Source organism: Prionailurus viverrinus, chromosome B3, assembly GCF_022837055.1.
Source record: "Prionailurus viverrinus isolate Anna chromosome B3, UM_Priviv_1.0, whole genome shotgun sequence".
NCBI classification, from domain to species: Eukaryota; Metazoa; Chordata; class Mammalia; order Carnivora; family Felidae; genus Prionailurus; species Prionailurus viverrinus.
The window spans coordinates 115,826,644-115,845,073 of NC_062566.1; the positions used below are offsets into that span (position 1 = coordinate 115,826,644).

An 18,430-nucleotide genomic window follows, 5' to 3' on the forward strand; every position below is an offset into this window, starting at 1 on the left:
TATCAAGAAGACCAGGAGCGGGGCACCTGGGTGGCTCAGTTGGTTAAGGGTCCAACAATTGATTTCAGCTCAGGTCATGATTTCATGGTTTGTGGGATTGAGCCCCACATCAGGTTCTATGCTGACAGCATGGAGCCTGCTTGGGATTCTCTCTCCTTCTCTCTCTGCCCCTCCCCTGCACGTGTGCTCTCTCTCTCTCTCAAAGTAAACAAACATTAAAAAAAATAATAAAGAAAAGAAAACCGTAGGAAAAAATCAGCTGGAAATTTAGAAACGAAAAAAAAAATGGGTAAGGGGATTAAACCTTTTAATGATAGGTAGTATAAAACCCCTGCCAACAGGTAAAGATTTAAAAGTATCCAGATTGCTATCCATCAAGACTTAAAAGAACACATTCCCAATTCTTTCTCCTTCAAGTCTAAGGTGAACTTTACATTTAATTATGAGTGCTGGTAAAAAAAAAAAAAAAAAAAAAAAAAAAAAAAAAAAAAAAAAAAAAAATCCGTACATAGTTTAATTAATTTGATTGTTTTCTATAGGAGTATACTCTCTAGGAAATCCTTACTAGGAGTTTTACAAATTTTGGTCACAGTTTCCCTGAAGTATGGAACAATTATAAAGAATCTGGCTATATCAAAGAGGCTGCTATATAGCACTAAGAATAGTCCCAAATGACTTTTCAACAGTTTTATAGGGGCTGTGGCAGCCCCCTAGGGGCTAGTTCCTTAAGGGACAGGGCTTTAGGAAGTAACAGTTAACATGCATGCATGCATTCATTCATTCATTGATTCTTTTAATCAATCAATCATATCAATCAATCAATAATTGTCTACTCTGTCACGCACTGGGGACAAAGCCTGGCCTTGTGGAGAAGTTATCTGAGACTGCTGGAAAAAATGAGCTCTCAGGAAGAAAAGGAAGAGTGAGAAGAATTGACGACCAGAGACAAAGTTAGGTAAAGGAAAAGCACTCTGAAACACATGAGAAAGCACGCTATGGCCAAAAAGACAGGAGAAAAGCCAAGAGGAGATGTTCTCATGGAAGTCAAGGGAAGACACAGCTTCAAGGAGGGAGAGATCAACTATGTCAAATGCTGCTGGGAGGTCAAGCAAAGTAAGGACTACAAAGTATATGTATTATTTCCACAATTTATAGGTCATTTTGTTAAGAGTAGTTTCAATCAAGTGGCAGGGATGGAAGCTGCATTGTAGGTGAATGAGGACTGAGTGGCAGATAAAGAAACAGATAGCAAATACACGCAATTTGTTCCAGAAGGTGAGAGATAAAGTGAAATCTAGAGGGGAGCAAAGAAAAATTCTGAAGATATACCTAGCCATCTTCGATCACTGACACAGGTCTTAGAATTTTCCTGATGTGGGAACACTGCTTCATTTGTTTATAAAACTGTTTCACAGATACTAGTTGCTCTGAAATTCATGGTAACAGAAGAGAGTAATTAAGGGACTTCCTGAAATCACCCAGCTGTAAATAAGAGTCCAGTCTCCTGAGTCTAAACCTAGGGCTCTTTTAATTCTTTCTTTCCTTCTTTCTTCCTCTCTTTCATTCATTCATTCATTCAAAAAACACTTACAAATGACCTAATATGTACCAGGCATTGGGGACACATCAGTGAACTAGACAGACAAAATCCTTGTTCTCGTTAGAGCCTACATTCCATCACTCCACACTGTCATTCCTGTGCACATGTTCAACTAACAAAATACTTAGACATCCTCAGCCCAGTAAGTAATTAGGCTTACATCACTGTTCTAAAGTACTTAGCTTTCACTTACCACCCAGGTGTACAGTTCCTTCTCCACTGTGACCACAGCAAAGTGGGTATTCCCTGCACACACCTGCCGGGCACTACAGCCACTCTTGATGACATCCAGTTTCTGGGGAGTGGATTTTCCACCACCCCAAACATAGACTTCACTGGTTCGTGACGTTACCACAGCAATGGGTGCTTCAGTCACAGTGCTTGACCTGTCAACAACCCCCAGAACAAAGGCACATTTAACATAAAAACTGTATCAAAGGAAAATGCTTCCAGTCCGTTCCCAGAGAAGAACCGCCAATTATGGTATGAGAAAGTATGTTCTTTCTCGACAACTTATTTCAACCCTCCATCATAGCAGGCTCTGCAATTTCTGCCTCCGGGCTTCATCACAGCTCAGCCAGATCAGATTCCAGTCTGGTCCATAACATCTACGCTTCTCAACTTTTCAACATTCATCATGGTAATGATGACCGCTACAGCATGAGGGTGAAATCACAGCTTTCTTTTTCTCAGAAATAACTATCTGACATTTACGCAGATGTTGGCTTCTGAAAGGATGCCAAAGGCTACTTACTGGGATCAAGCAAGGCATAGACCAAAAGAAAGAAAGACCCCCTGATGGTAATTTAAGATATATCACTTTTCACGAGTCTCTTAAGCATTACCTTGGTCTTTTTGTAGGTGCATTAAGCAGTATGACTTTTTCCTCCATCTCTCTACCAAAAAAAAAAGCAAAGATACGTGAGTGAAAGAATTGGTTCCTACGCTGCACCAATGTCTCTGAAATACACTTCACAGGTTTAGTCCTCTAATAAACCATATGTCTCCAGCAACACGACAATACTTTGGGGAAAGTACCTTGATATGATTGGAACAGTTATACAGGCCTGGCTTTGGACCACTCATTAAATAGGAAGGGGCCAGCAGTTTGGGGACATTTGTTTTCTATCACCAAAAAACATTCCAAACTGGAACAGAGAACCTCGAGAACCTCTGATGCACATTTTAAATACCTGACATCCCCATCTAGTCTGCCCACTGACTTCCCAAACTCACCATCTCTAAACCTCAGTTCATTTTCTTTCTCCCACACAGCTTTTCTTTCTGACTCTCTTATTTCTGTCACTGGCACTCCCCATTCTCTCAGCAGACTACACTTACAACGTTGGTCATCCTGGACTCAGCTGTCTCCCTTTCTTCAATATTTGAGTCCTACAGATTCTACCTATGCAATGCCCTTTATAGTCACTTCTGCTCTCCAGGCTTGCCACATTAGCTCTGGGCAGCTTTGCTTCCTGGAATGTAGTAGCACCTCCTAATAGGTAAGACTTAACACAGCACCAACTGACTTTATTCAGTCCTATACTGATTCAACACCTAGACTAGTTTGCTAAGTAAGTCTTCCTTAGGCATGCCCCTCATCACATGAACTACCCTCTCATAAACATCTATTACTTCTACACTACTGCTTAAATTAAGCACAGATCCCTTTGTCTAGCATTCAAGATTCTTGACCTACCTTTTCAGCCTTTCTTCCTGCTACTTCCTCCCCATATTCTGGTCCAGGGTTCTCATTTTGCCTAAAACACTTATAGATGAATTCCTGGGGTGGTGTTTAGGCATCAGTATTTTTGGAAAGCTCTGGAGAGGTTGCTATTGAGAGTCCCAGGTCTAGAACCACTAACCTACTCAGGTAGAACTTAGTATTTCCTGAATACTTTCCACAGTTCGCTGTCTCTGCTTTATCTGGAAAGCTCTTATATTTTTTCATCAAAGTACAAAGTTCTAATGAAGTACTATGTACACATCTACAATTATCTCTATAAAAATTGCAATTAAAAATTATCAGTGGAAATATCTGAAAAGAAATTAAAATAGTGATTATATTGTTGGGAAGTAAGCCAGATAAAAAATTTAAATATGCCTAACCGGCTGCAAAGGGTGATATTGCTGGACGATGTATGGGACATAAGTGGTCGGAGTGCTGTATCTGGAGTATTACACATAATTCTAGGCACTGAAACACTGGCTAGAGTTCAAGTGGAGAAGAACCAGAAAAGATTAATTAAACGATACCACAAAATAAAGGTACTGACCAAATAGCAAAGATTATGGAATTAAGTATATGCTTAGTGTATCTAAGAGCAAGGCTTGAAAAAGAGCACAGCAAAGGTCTGAATATTGGGAAGATATAGAAACAGAACCAGTAGGGGAGGAGGAAGGACAGTAAGACAAAAATAGTATAACAGGATGAAATATAGACTAGAACATTTAAGAATAATAATGGGGTGCCTGGCTGGCTCAGAGGAGCATGTGACTCTTAATCTAGGGGTCGTGAGTTCAAGCCCCTTGTTGGGTGTACAGATAAGAAGGAAGGAAGGAAGGAAGGAAGGAAGGAAGGAAGGAAGGAAGGAAGAATAATAAAGAACATGTCTTTTTTTAAGTTAGTGTTTGAAGCCTCTTATAAGACGTGAGGGATAAAAGATTTCCTTCCTACCTCTAGAGACCAATGCCACAGAATAAATCTCGGGAAGTAACCTGTCAACAATCAATCAAGTCTGATTTCAGGACATGAGCAAAGGTATCTGAAGAATACTCCTCTAACTTAAATCTACCATCTGAACACATGTACTGAAAAACAAAGGCCCACTCTAAATCCACACTACTGTCTGATCATTACTGAGCATCTTGTGCCAAGCCCCGGGCTGAGCACTTTAGATACATTACTTCCTTTAATCCATACCCTACCTGGCTTTATAGAGGAGGAAATGAAAGAAGAGAGGTGTTAAATAACTTGACAAAGATAACAGAACTCAGATTCAAATCTAAGGATGTCTGAATCCAGAGCTCTCCTCTCTTAATTACTACACTCTAATGCCTCAACTCTAGATTAAAACTCACAGATGGGGGGAGTGCAAGGTTCTAGGGTCTCATCATATAAATTCAGAACAAAATAGCACAAGCTAAGGAGGTGAAAGTCAGGAGCTCCTCTCAAGCAACAAAAGAAGCGATGTTAGTAGAAAACAGCACCAGAGTGGCCAAGTCAGGAAACACTGCCCTCTCTTGTGGTCCTTTGATCAGGCCTTCAACAATCAACCATCTATATAGAAAGACAACAGAGTGACTTCTCTGTACTTTACCTCCTGCGTTTCCTGAGAAGAGGACGATCCAGAAGTTCATCTGCTGTGGGTCTCCGCTCAGGATCCTAAAAAGTACAAACTGAGTTAGTTTTAATTTAAAGGAAAAGGGAAAAATGGGATCTAAAGAGGCATTTTACTTCCTCTTAGAAGGCTGTATGCTAAAATTACTCAAAGACCACAGTGTATTATCCTTTTGTATATTATCCTTATGTTTCAAAAAACATAATTCCTTTTTTTTTTAAATTTTTTTAATGTCTATTTATTTTTGAGAGACAGAGAGAGAGAGAGAGAGAGAGAGAGAGGGAGACATGGAATCGGAAGCAGGCTCCAGGCTCTGAGCCATCAGCACAGAGACTGATGCAGGGCTCAAACCCACGAACTGCAAGATCATGACCTGAGCTGAAGTTGGACGCTCAACTGACTGAGCCACCCAGGCGCCCCAAAAAACATAATTTCTTATGTCATATTCCATGTTTCACGCATATCATCTCATTACCATCAACACTTGTACATGAATGAGAATGCACCTTCCTTACTTGTTCAGTTTAGGGCAGTGACTCTCAAATTACAATATATATAGCACTTAAGAATCTCCCAGAGTGGGGCCCCTGGGTGGCTCAGTCAGTTAAGCATCTGACGTTGGCTCAGGTCATGATCGCATGGTTCCTGAGTTCGAGCTCTGCATCGGGCTGTGCTGACAGCTCACCTGGACTCTGCTTCAGATTCCGTGTCTCCCTCTCTCTCTGCCCCTCCCCCACTTTTGCTCTGTCTCTCTCTCTCAAAAATACATAAACATTAAAAAAAAAAAAACCAATCTCCCACAGTGCTTGTTATAAAGATTTCTGGGATTTACCTACAGAGATTTGGATCCACTTGGTGTGCGTTGGGTCTCAGGAATCTTCATTTTTTTTACTTGTAAAACATCCCCATCCCCTAGTGATTCCAACACCTATGGTCCATGAACCATATTTTGAATAATAGCAACCTAGACGACACTGCAAGGCCAACTGTGAAATGGCAGAACTATATTTATTCTGCACATTAGGAACTCTAAATTATCTCTGACTCTAATTTTGTAAAATTGATTTACAAAAATTAATCTTGATCATAAAAAATGGAGCACAATGTAGATGGTAAAATCATTCCACAAATTAATTACAAAGTAAGAATTAAGAATCTGCTGCCTGAAGGACATAACTATCATGAATTGCCAATGCCTATTCTTCTAGGTACAGCCACAAATACATCCCTACCCTGGGGAAGTGGATGTGGCTTTATACAGGTTCATCTATGCCATACTCCAAACACTACGGTGGGAAGGGAAAACACCAAACTGAAATCAGCATGTAAGTCACACTTACCTGGTCAAGGCATGCATGGACCATTTGAATCAGTTCCAAAGAGTACTGGCTAGAATCAACTTCCATGGCCCGGATTCCTTGTACAATCTTCACACACAAATTGAGTGGATTCTATGGGAAAATGATTATTCTTGGTTATATAAAGATTATAATCCACCAATAGGGGCTCTGAGATATCTGTGACTATTATTTAAAGAAATGGAAATATGATTTCTTCTATAAACTATTAATGTGCATCAGCAAGAAACGGTTAGGGATACACTGTTGCAATCAAGAAGAATGAAGCCAAATGGCCAACATGGAGATATGACTGTGTGGCCAGTGGCATAATACTCAGAGTATATTATAATCTGACCCTTCAGCTGAATCACAAGAAAAAGGAAAACAAGATTAGCCATGCTTCTTAGCTTTAAGCACCTCCTTTACCAAGTAATCTGCTTCCTAATTCATATATCCTAATAATGGTTATGCAAGGGATACTCTGCCTCAACAGACAACGAGGTAAATAGTAAGATGATAATGATAATATAATACCATCAACACCTTAATCAAGAGACCACTCTGTACTAGGTAGGCATGTTACATATATTATTCTTTTTAACCCTTGCAAACCCCCCTTAAGGAGGTTATTATGATTACCAATTCAGAGATGTAAAGTATCTTGCCCAAGACTCCACAGACAGTAAAAAATGGAGACATAACTCTAACCAAAGTCCATCTGACTCCAAAACTCATTTTCCTTCCACTATATTACTTAGGAGAATTAAATGACAGACCAGAATAAACTTCAGGATTTAGAAAAATAAATAGATCTCGTGAAAGGCCAATGAATCTGCATTATCTTATATTTGCATTTTTCATATACATTATCGTAGCATCTCTATGAGAAGGATATATATTTTTCCTTGTTATAGATAATGAAACAGGATCAAAAAGATGAAACGATTTGCTTAAGTTCTCACACGTGGCTTGCAGAAGATCTGAATCCATTTTTGCTACTCAGATTGGTCCACAGACAGCAGCATCAGCATTGTGCGGGAGTTTGTTAGAAATGCAGAATATTGGGGGAGGGGGGGAGGCACCTGGGTGGCTCAGTCAGTTGAGCATCGGACTCCGCCTCAGGTCATGATCCCATGGTTTGTGGGTTCAAGCCCTATGTCGGACTCTGTGCTGACAACTCAGAGCCTGGAGCCCACTTCGGATTCTGTATCTCCCTCTCTCTCTGCCCCTCCCCCACTCGCGCGCACGCTCTCTCTCTCTCAAAATTAAATAAAACACTAAAAAAAAAAATTAAAAAAGAAAAAAAGAAATGCATACTATTGGGACCTACCCAAACCTACTAAAAAAAGAGTCTGCATTTTAACAAGGTGCCCAGGTGATTTCCTATGTGTATGAAAGTTGGAGAAGCACTACTTTACATTGGGCTTTAGTTAGGAAGAAAAGAAAAAAAGACTTAAAGGAATTTGTTGTCAGGAAAGAGGACAACAGCCTTGCTAGGGATGTAGTGTGTAACTTTTTATAAAAAATATCAAAACACTTTAATGGGTATTATATAATTTGCCTTAGCTTTAACAAACAAAAAAAAGTAGCTGAAGCATAAGAAATGAAATGGTTTATCCAGACTACAGTGTCACATAGTGGATCCTAGAGCCAATTTCAAAATTATAAGTCAATAAATTCAAGTACAATGCTTAAAGCACTTGAGTAGGATTATTTCAGTGGGGACTGAATATAAATCTGGCACATAGCAATTTAATAATACACTACTAAACCCTTGCATACTTTTTTTTTTTTTTTTTTTGTCTACAGCTGATTTCTGTTGAAGAAATCAGAAACTGAGGGATAAATGAATTTGATTCTCTCAACCGAGTTATACCATTTGGAAGGACAAGGTGGGGATCATACAACTTACTGTGGCATCAAATGTTCTCTTTAGTGTAAGCAGTTCAAAAATGACACAGCCTACTGCCCAGATATCAGACTTGAAATTGTATTTTACTCCTTGGCAGAGCTCTGGAGACATGTAATATGGCGTTCCCACAAGCTGAACAACAAAGAAAACAAAGAGTAACTTCATTTTTGAGAGAACTATATTAATATTTCAACAACTAAAGTAAATTTTCCACAAACTAGTGATAACACCTATGAAACGTTCACTAGTATATCCCAAAATGTTTTTTATGAGATGATGCCACTATGGAGAGAAATTTTCTTTCACATCAAATTTCTTGGACCAATGATAAAGGGCAAAGACACTGTGGTATTTGGGAGGTACAACGGTGATTCCTCGATCACAGAGGCTTTAGGCCCACTGAAGACTTCATACAGATAAAGGCACAGTAAAAGCTCACCAATGGAAAAAAATAAAAAGAACTGGCGGGGAGAACTGGTGGGGAGAAGATAACTGAATAAAGGGGTCAAAGTTCTAACTAAAATGCATAGTAGTGAAACTCTGTAAATGACTCAATTTGACATCTGCAATACCAACACAGCTAGTGAATTTCTTTCAAATTTAAAAAAGATCTTCTGCCTTGAAGAATGGGTTTGGAGGGGTATCTGGGTGACTCAGTCGGTTGAGCGTCTGACTCTTGATTTTGGCTTGGGTCATGATCCCAGGGTAGTGGGATTGAGCCCTGCCTCAGGCTGTGTTGAGCATAGAGCCTGCTTAAGATATTCTCTCTCTCTCTCTCCGCCTCTGTCCCTCTATCCCGTTCTCTCTCTAAAAAAGAATGGGTTTGTTAATAAAAATATCCTGAATGGCGGTTGTGCCAATGTACCCCAGAAGTTCTAATAAAACTGATAGCCATGTTTATTTTTCTTAATATGAAATTTATTGTCAAATTGGTTTCCATACAACACCCAGTGCTCATCCCAACAGGTGCCCCCCTCAATGCCCATCAGCTCCTTTCCCTCCCTCCCACCCCCCATCAACCCTCAGTTTATTCTCAGATTTTAAGAGTCTCTTATGGTTTGCCTCCCTCCCTCCCTAACTTTTTTTCCCCCCTTTCCCTCCCCCATAGTCTTCTGTGAAGTTCCTCAGGATCCATATAAGAATGAAAACATATGGAATCTGTCTTTCTGTATGACTTATTTCACTTAGCATAACACTTTCCTGTTCCATCCACGTTGCTACAAAAGGCCATATTTCATTCTTTCTCATTGCCAAGTAGTATTCCATTGTGTATATAAACCACAATTTCTTTATCCATTCATCAGTTGATGGACATTTAGGCTCTTTCCATAGTTTGGCTATTGTTGAAAGTGCTGCTATAGCAAGGGGTAAACGTGCTCTCACATATAAAGGGAGACCTATAAGACTCGTGACTGATCTCTCTTTTGAAACTTGGCAGGCCAGAAAGAATTGGCACGAGATTTTCAGGGTGCTAGACAGAAAAAATATGCAGCCGAGAATCCTTTATCCAGCAAGTCTGTCATTTAGAATAGAAGGAGAGATAAAGGTCTTCCCTAACAAACAAAAACTGAAGGAATTTGTCACCACTAAACCAGCCCTACAAGAGATCCTAAGGGGGACCCTGTGAGACAAAGTCCCAGAGACATCACTACAAGCACAAAACATACAGACATCACAATGACTCTAAACCCGTATCTTTCTATAATAACACTGAATGTAAATGGATTAAATGCGCCAACCAAAAGACATAGGGTATCAGAATGGATAAAAAAACAAGACCCATCTATTTGCTGTCTACAAGAGACTCATTTTAGACCTGAGGACACCTTTAGATTGAGAGTGAGGGGATGGAGAACTATTTATCATGCTACTGGAAGCCAAAAAAAAGCTGGAGTAGCCATACTTATATCAGACAAACTAGACTTTAAATTAAAGGCTGTAACAAGAGATGAAGAAGGACATTATATAATAGTTACAGGGTCTATCCATCAGGAAGAGGTAACAATTATAAATGTCTATGCGCGAACACCGGAGCCCCCAAATATATAAAACAATTACTCATAAACATAAGCAACCTTATTGATAAGAATGTGGTAATTGCAGGGGACTTTAACACCCCACTTACAGAAATGGATAGATCATCTAGACACACGGTCAATAAAGAAACAAGGGCCCTGAATGACACATTGGATCAGATGGACTTGACAGATATATTTAGAACTCTGCATCCCAAAGCAACAGAATATACTTTCTTCTCGAGTGCACATGGAACATTCTCCAAGATAGATCATATACTGGGTCACAAAACAGCCCTTCATAAGTTTACAAGAATTGAAATTATACCATGCTTACTTTCAGACCACAATGCTATGAAGCTGGAAATCAACCACAGAAAAAAGTCTGGAAAACCTCCAAAAGCATGGAGGTTAAAGAACACCCTACTAACGAATGAGTGGGTCAACCAGGCAATTAGAGAAGAAATTAAAAAATATATGGAAACAAACGAAAATGAAAATACAACAATCCAAACGCTTTGGGACGCAGCGAAGGCAGTCCTGAGAGGAAAATACATTGCCATCCAGTCCTATCTCAAGAAACAAGAAAAATCCCAAATACAAACTCTAACAGCACACCTAAAGGAACTAGAAGCAGAACAGCAAAGGCAGCCTAAACCTAGCAGCAGAAGAGAAATAATAAAGATCAGAGCAGAAATAAACAATATAGAATCTAAAAAAACTGTAGAGCAGATCAACGAAACCAAGAGTTGGTTTTTTGAAAAAATAAACAAAATTGACAAACCTCTAGCCAGGCTTCTCAAAAAGAAAAGGGAGATGACCCAAATAGATAAAATCATGAATGAAAATGGAATTATTACAACCAATCCCTCAGAGATACAAGCAATTATCAGGGAATACTATGAAAAATTATATGCCAACAAACTGGACAACCTGGAAGAAATGGACAAATTCCTGAACACCCACACGCTTCCAAAACTCAATCAGGAGGAAATAGAAAGCTTGAACAGACCCATAACCAGCGAAGAAATTGAATCGGTTATCAAAAATCTCCCAACAAATAAGAGTCCAGGACCAGATGGCTTCCCAGGGGAGTTCTACCAGACGTTTAAAGCAGAGATAATACCTATCCTTCTCAAGCTATTCCAAGAAATAGAAAGGGAAGGAAAACTTCCAGACTCATTCTATGAAGCCAGTATTACTTTGATTCCTAAACCAGACAGAGACCCAGTAAAAAAAGAGAACTACAGGCCAATATCCCTGATGAATATGGATGCAAAAATTCTCAATAAGATACTAGCAAATCGAATTCAACGGCATATAAAAAGAATGATTCACCATGATCAAGTGGGATTCATTCCTGGGATGCAGGGCTGGTTCAACATTCGCAAATCAATCAACGTGATACATCACATTAACAAAAAAAAAGAGAAGAACCATATGATCCTGTCAATCGATGCAGAAAAGGCCTTCGACAAAATCCAGCACCCTTTCTTAATAAAAACCCTTGAGAAAGTCGGGATAGAAGGAACATACTTAAAGATCATAAAAGCCATTTATGAAAAGCCCACAGCTAACATCATCCTCAACGGGGAAAAACTGAGAGCTTTTTCCCTGAGATCAGGAACACGACAAGGATGCCCACTCTCACCGCTGCTGTTTAACATAGTGCTGGAAGTTCTAGCATCAGCAATCAGACAACAAAAGGAAATCAAAGGCATCAAAATTGGCAAAGATGAAGTCAAGCTTTCGCTTTTTGCAGATGACATGATATTATACATGGAAAATCCGACAGACTCCACCAAAAGTCTGCTAGAACTGATACAGGAATTCAGCAAAGTTGCAGGATACAAAATCAATGTACAGAAATCAATTGCATTCTTATACACTAACAATGAAGCAACAGAAAGACAAATAAAGAAACGGATCCCATTCACAATTGCACCAAGAAGCATAAAATACCTAGGAATAAATCTAACCAAAGATGTAAAGGATCTGTATGCTGAAAATTATAGAAAGCTTATGAAGGAAATTGAAGAAGATTTAAAGAAATGGAAAGACATTCCCTGCTCATGGATTGGAAAAATAAATATTGTCAAAATGTCAATACTACCCAAAGCTATCTACACATTCAATGCAATCCCAATCAAAATTGCACCAGCATTCTTCTCGAAACTAGAACAAGCAATCCTAAAATTCATATGGAACCACAAAAGGCCCCGAATAGCCAAAGGAATTTTGAAGAAGAAGACCAAAGCAGGAGGCATCACAATCCCAGACTTTAGCCTCTACTACAAAGCTGTCATCATCAAGACAGCATGGTATTGGCACCAAAACAGACACATAGACCAATGGAATAGAATAGAAACCCCAGAACTAGACCCACAAACGTATGGCCAACTCATCTTTGACAAAGCAGGAAAGAACATCCAATGGAAAAAAGACAGCCTCTTTAACAAATGGTGCTGGGAGAATTGGACAGCAACATGCAGAAGGTTGAAACTAGACCACTTTCTCACACCATTCACAAAAATAAACTCAAAATGGATAAAGGACCTAAATGTGAGACAAGAAACCATCAAAACCTTAGAGGAGAAAGCAGGAAAAGACCTCTCTGACCTCAGCCGTAGCAATCTCTTACTCGACACATCCCCAAAGGCAAGGGAATTAAAAGCAAAAGTGAATTACTGGGACCTTATGAAGATCAAAAGCTTCTGCACAGCAAAGGAAACAACCAACAAAACTAAAAGGCAACCAACGGAATGGGAAAAGATATTCGCAAATGACATATCGGACAAAGGGCTAGTATCCAAAATCTATAAAGAGCTCACCAAACTCCACACCCGAAAAACAAATAACCCAGTGAAGAAATGGGCAGAAAACACGAATAGACACTTCTCTAAAGAAGACATCCGGATGGCCAACAGGCACATGAAAAGATGTTCAGCGTCACTCCTTATCAGGGAAATACAAATCAAAACCACACTCAGGTATCACCTCACGCCAGTCAGAGTGGCCAAAATGAACAAATCAGGAGACTATAGATGCTGGAGAGGATGTGGAGAAACGGGAACCCTCTTGCACTGTTGGTGGGAATGCAAATTGGTGCAGCCACTCTGGAAAACAGTGTGGAGGTTCCTCAGAAAATTAAAAATAGACCTACCCTATGACCCAGCAATAGCACTGCTAGGAATTTATCCAAGGGATACAGGAGTACTGATGCATAGGGCCACTTATACCCTAATGTTCATAGCAGCACTCTCAACAATAGCCAAATTATGGAAAGAGCCTAAATGTCCATCAACTGATGAATGGATAAAGAAATTGTGGTTTATATACACAATGGAATATTACGTGGCAATGAGAAAAAATGAAATATGGCCTTTTGTAGCAACGTGGATGGAACTGGAGAGTGTGATGCTAAGTGAAATAAGCCATACAGAGAAAGACAGATACCATATGGTTTCACTCTTATGTGGATCCTGAGAAACTTACCAGGAACCCATGGGGGAGGGGAAGGAAAAAAAAAAAAAAGAGGTTAGAGTGGGAGACAGCCAAAGCATAAGAGACTGTTAAAAACCGAGAACTGAGGGTTGATGGAGGGTGGGAGGGAGGGGAGGGTGGGTGATGGGTATTGAGGAGGGCACCTTTTGGGATGAGCACTGGGTGTTGTATGGAAACCAATTTGTCAATAAATTTCATAAGAAAAAAAAAAAGAAAGTGCTGCTATAAACATGGGGTACAAGTGCCCCTATGCATCAGCAATCCTGTATCCCTTAGGTAAATTCCTAGTAGTGCTATTGCTGGGTCACAGGGTAGATCTATTTAGAATTTTTTGAGGAAGTTCCACACTGTTTTCCAGAGTGTGATAGCCATGTTTAATCAGCAAAGCCAGTAATTTTTAGATGACTTATATGGCATTTATAAATTTTCCTATCATTCTTTCTTTAAACTTGTTAAAAAAAAAAGTCAAGTTTTGGTTTTACCAGAATACTGTTGATGAGAAAAACTCATATAAGGACATGATTGCTTCCTTTGAAGCAGAGACTCCCAACCTTGGCTATCAGCATCCTTGGATGGCTCTAAATTGCTTATAGGCATATCTTAACATTATCAAAAAAAACATCAACAGGACAAAATTCATTTAATTAACTCACATTTTCAAGTTCAAGGACAGGGCAGTATGAAACCAGAAGAGTAATAACTGGGTCTTATAATTCCTAAAAAAATGAAATCACTGTCCTTAAAAATCAACGTATGTCTACTCTTTACCAATGGTCTTTCTTTAAAAAAATTTTTTAATGTTTATTTTTGAGACAGAATGTGAGCGGGGGTAGGGCAGAGAGAGAGGGAGATACAGAATCTGAAGCAGGCTCCAGGCTCTGAGCTGTCAGCACTGAGCTCAGCTCTGAGCCGTCTGGGCCGAAGTCGGATGCTTAACTGACTAAGCCGCCCAGGCGCCCTACCAATGGTCTTTCTAAGTAAGGATCAGGGAAGAAGGGAGCCCTGCAGTTCAGACTATGTATGATATTAAGATCAGACTGTTTTCTGGGCATCAGCCTTTATTTGTAATATCAGGCTTCTGCACCAGAAAAATTCAGAGGCAACACAAAAAGAGATGTCTAACATCCTAAGCTCAAATATTAAATAAGAGATAAACTGAAAACCACTAAAGATCCTAGGCTGGAAAAAATGATAGAGCATTTTCCTGTTTTTAGAAAAGTCTCCTGGTCAGTGTTAGAAAGGGCGATGAGGTCAGAGCTGTGATGTGGACAATGACTCTTGAAAGAACATCTCAGCATGTAAATGCCTGTTAGCAAGCCCAGGAAAAAACACTCCTGAAGACTTGCTTTATAAATATGGAGAACTTGCAAGAATACTGAGAAAAGTGTGTGAGATTTAGAGTGTACACTATCTCATGGTACTGGAAAGGAAAAGAAAAGAAAAAGTATGACAAGGGCAACACATACTTACCGTCTCAGCCATGGAATACTCAGAATTAAGTTTCTTTGCTAGGCCATAATCTCCAAGTTTTATCAGGTTTGCCTTGGTCAGAAAAATATTTAATGTCTTTATATCTCTGGAAAAAAAAGATACCATATATTTATTATTTACCTTATATTACCATACATTACCATATATTTTGCTTCATCCCCAACTCTGCCCAGAATTAGTACAAAATAAAATGTGTGGTTACCCCTGCTCAGACTGTTACAGGATGCAAAACAGTGGTCCCCACTTTCACACATACTTTAACATTGAAAAGGGAATTTGAGGGGCTAGAGGCAGAGAATTAACTTCATTCTCCGGGGCTTCATAGCACAGGCATGTCTCCCACACCATGGAGGACGTTAGGAAAATTGAGGGCTGGATGGAAAATATAGTGCCCCAGGTAATCCTGTAATTCCTATAAAGTGCACTGCCTCTTCAACTACCATTTATGCCTTGAACTGGTTGGTGTTAAAGTTCCAAATCTGTTAAGGCAAGGGAAGAGGCTGCGCATCTCAGCAGCAACATGATTCGGCTGTAGAGATCACCTAAATAAAATCACTGGCTATTTTTCTAAAGATGAATTGATCCTATGCACACAAATAAACTGCCTGGTTCACACTCTGGCTTCCTTAAAAAGGGAAAAAAACAGAAAAATGTTCTTTTTTTTTTTTTTAAGTTTATTTATTTATTTAGAGACAGAGAAAGAGAGAACACACACATATGCAAACAGGGGAGGGGCAGAGAGAGAGGGAAAGAATCCTAAGCGGGTTCTGTGCCTCCAGGGCAGAGCCCGACACGGGGCATGATCTCACAAATTGTGAGATTATGACCCAAGCCAAAATCAAGAGTCAGTGCATGGCGCCTAGATGGCCCAGTTGGTTAAGTGTCTGACTCTTGGCTCAGGTTCAAGCCCCACATTGGGGGGCTCTGTGCTGACAGTGTAGAGCCTGCTTGGGATTCTCTCTCTCCTTCTATCTCTGCCCCTTCCCCACTTGTGCATGTACTCTCTCTCAAAATAAATAAACTTAAAAAAAAAAAAAACTTAAAAAAAAAAGTCAGCGCTTAATTGACTAAGCCACCCAGGCACCCCACAACAATACTCTTTGTGACTTTTGAAAAGAAAATGCAAGTGTAGCCATTCAATAACTATTGAGAAACACATATTAACTGAATGAACAAACCAACAAAAAGAGAAATACAGTACTGGGGAATCAACATTCATCTCTAGCAATGATCAATGACTTACTTCAGAAGGGTATAATGTGGAAATGTTCTTCTAACAGTTCTTTCCTATAGCTAGAAATGAATAGAAAGATGTTTTCCCTCCTCAAATCTGGTAAAACTGTGTAATTATACAAAACAAACAAACAAAATATTTTTGGGGGCGAGGAGGGGCAGAGAGAGAGGGCGACAGAGGATCCAAAGTGGGCTCTGCACTGATAGCAAGTGAGCCCAATGTGGGGCTCAAACTCACGAACTGTGAGATTATGATGAGCTACCCAGGCACCCCAACAGCTTTTTATTTAAATTAAGACTCAATTATAAAATTAAAAACACTTGCCAATTATTATTGCTCACCGGGAACATTTACTGGGAATTCCAACCAATCTAATACCACTCCTCTCAGTGGCTTCTAGACTTTACTGATGAATTAATGAATTGAACTCTTAAGTATCTGTTAAAGAAGTGACTGAGCAGTACTTAGCTACTGAAGAGATTCTTCCTAGATCATAAACATAGTTTAACTGCAGGAAGTGAAGGTAACACGCCTCATTACTCACTCTTTCCTTCCTAAATTATATTAACGGAAAAGCCTTGACAGCTTAATCAAGAAAATAACAGTGCTGACGGGAGGCACATCCAAGGTGGGGCTCAGATTGGTGGGGAGGACTTCATCCCGTATTCTTTTACTCATACCTATGAAGGATTCCAGCTTTATGGATACAGCTCACTGCTGAAACAATCTGAAATAGGTACCACACCACCATCTGCAGAAAAAAAATGAATTATATTTGGACTGGAAATAAGAAAAATTCCATAAAGACACACACTAAAACAAAACAAAGGAAGCTACAACCAGAGGTTATGATTCAACATGACCTTACATCTCTTGCTTGGAGGTTGAGTAGACAAAGAAAAGTGGTAGGGGTAAAAATAAAAAACAGGTCATCATAAGACAGTTCCAATGTCATTATAAAATATAATATGGTGAAGCAGAGTTGTGGAAAGAAATCCAAGAAGAATGCAAAGGTATAGAAAACTGGGCATACCAGTATGCAGTAATAGAACCAGGAAAGAAAGCCCATAGAGAATCATGATGTGGAGGTAAACCGTTTAGGAAGCAGCTATAGACAGCTTCCTTGTTAGGAGGTTTCCTTTCTCATGAATATCAACCAGGGCCTGGAGGGAGTCTGAACAAAAGGAAAAAAACGCTCTTCATTGTTGGAAGAGGAAATACAGAACTAGAATACAAGAATCACAGCATTACAATTCTAGCTTCCTTCCACAGAAATATGAATTACCTCTTCCTCAAACAACTTGTCCTTCTGGCGAAGGATTTTGTCATACAGGTTCCCTCCTGCAATTAAAGGAGAGGCAGGTTTGAATTGTTTAATAAAGATCAAAGCTTGACTTCTATATCTACCAGGGTTTTAACAGGTGACCCAAAGAAATGAAGGATTCTACTTCCTTTCCAAAGGAAACCCCTTCTTCTCTCTTGGCTCTTTACAAAACTCTTCCATCCCTCAAGTACTGTATCTGAAGTAATTTTAAAAGGTTCCCCTAAAAAATGAGGCTCAATACAAAAACGGGAAGTATGACATTTTTAGAAAAAAATAAAGGCCATTCCTATATTATCCCAATTAGCAAAATACCTTGAATGTCTTCATATCAGACTTTCTTTTTTAGAACTCCTTTTAAAGGAATCTGCAATATTTTTGTAACAACTCTCTGAAGTGTGACTACTAGAACACTGGGTACCTGTGATGCAATGTTTTGTACATACAGGTGTATCTCGTCGACAACTTCCTTTTCTATTGCGTACTGAAAAGGTTTCCCATAATTTACGGTACACCTTAGATTGTTTCCAGTCCTTACTCCCTTTGCTAACTCCTTCCTGTGGAATAAGTCTGAATTGGCTTCTCCCTTTCCTTTATCAAGTAACAGACTGCAAATGATCAGGGTTCATTTTACTTCCTACCTGCAACTATAACTTAGGCCTTAGCCCGGGC

General features: G+C 39.5%; 1 protein-coding gene across 1 annotated transcript in view; it reads right to left on the reverse strand.

The window, feature by feature from the left end:
- The window catches only part of NEK9 (NIMA related kinase 9), a 43,596-nt gene that overhangs the window by 21,100 nt on the left and 4,066 nt on the right, over positions 1-18,430 (reverse strand). The window contains exons 3-10 of the mRNA XM_047863115.1: positions 17,723-17,778; positions 17,118-17,188; positions 15,183-15,288; positions 8,194-8,325; positions 6,282-6,392; positions 4,921-4,985; positions 2,446-2,496; positions 1,794-1,986 (exon numbers count right to left, since the gene is read on the reverse strand). Of these exons, the coding sequence (XP_047719071.1) occupies positions 1,794-1,986; positions 2,446-2,496; positions 4,921-4,985; positions 6,282-6,392; positions 8,194-8,325; positions 15,183-15,288; positions 17,118-17,188; positions 17,723-17,778 (785 nt within the window). The remainder of the gene's footprint in view (positions 1-1,793; positions 1,987-2,445; positions 2,497-4,920; positions 4,986-6,281; positions 6,393-8,193; positions 8,326-15,182; positions 15,289-17,117; positions 17,189-17,722; positions 17,779-18,430) is intronic.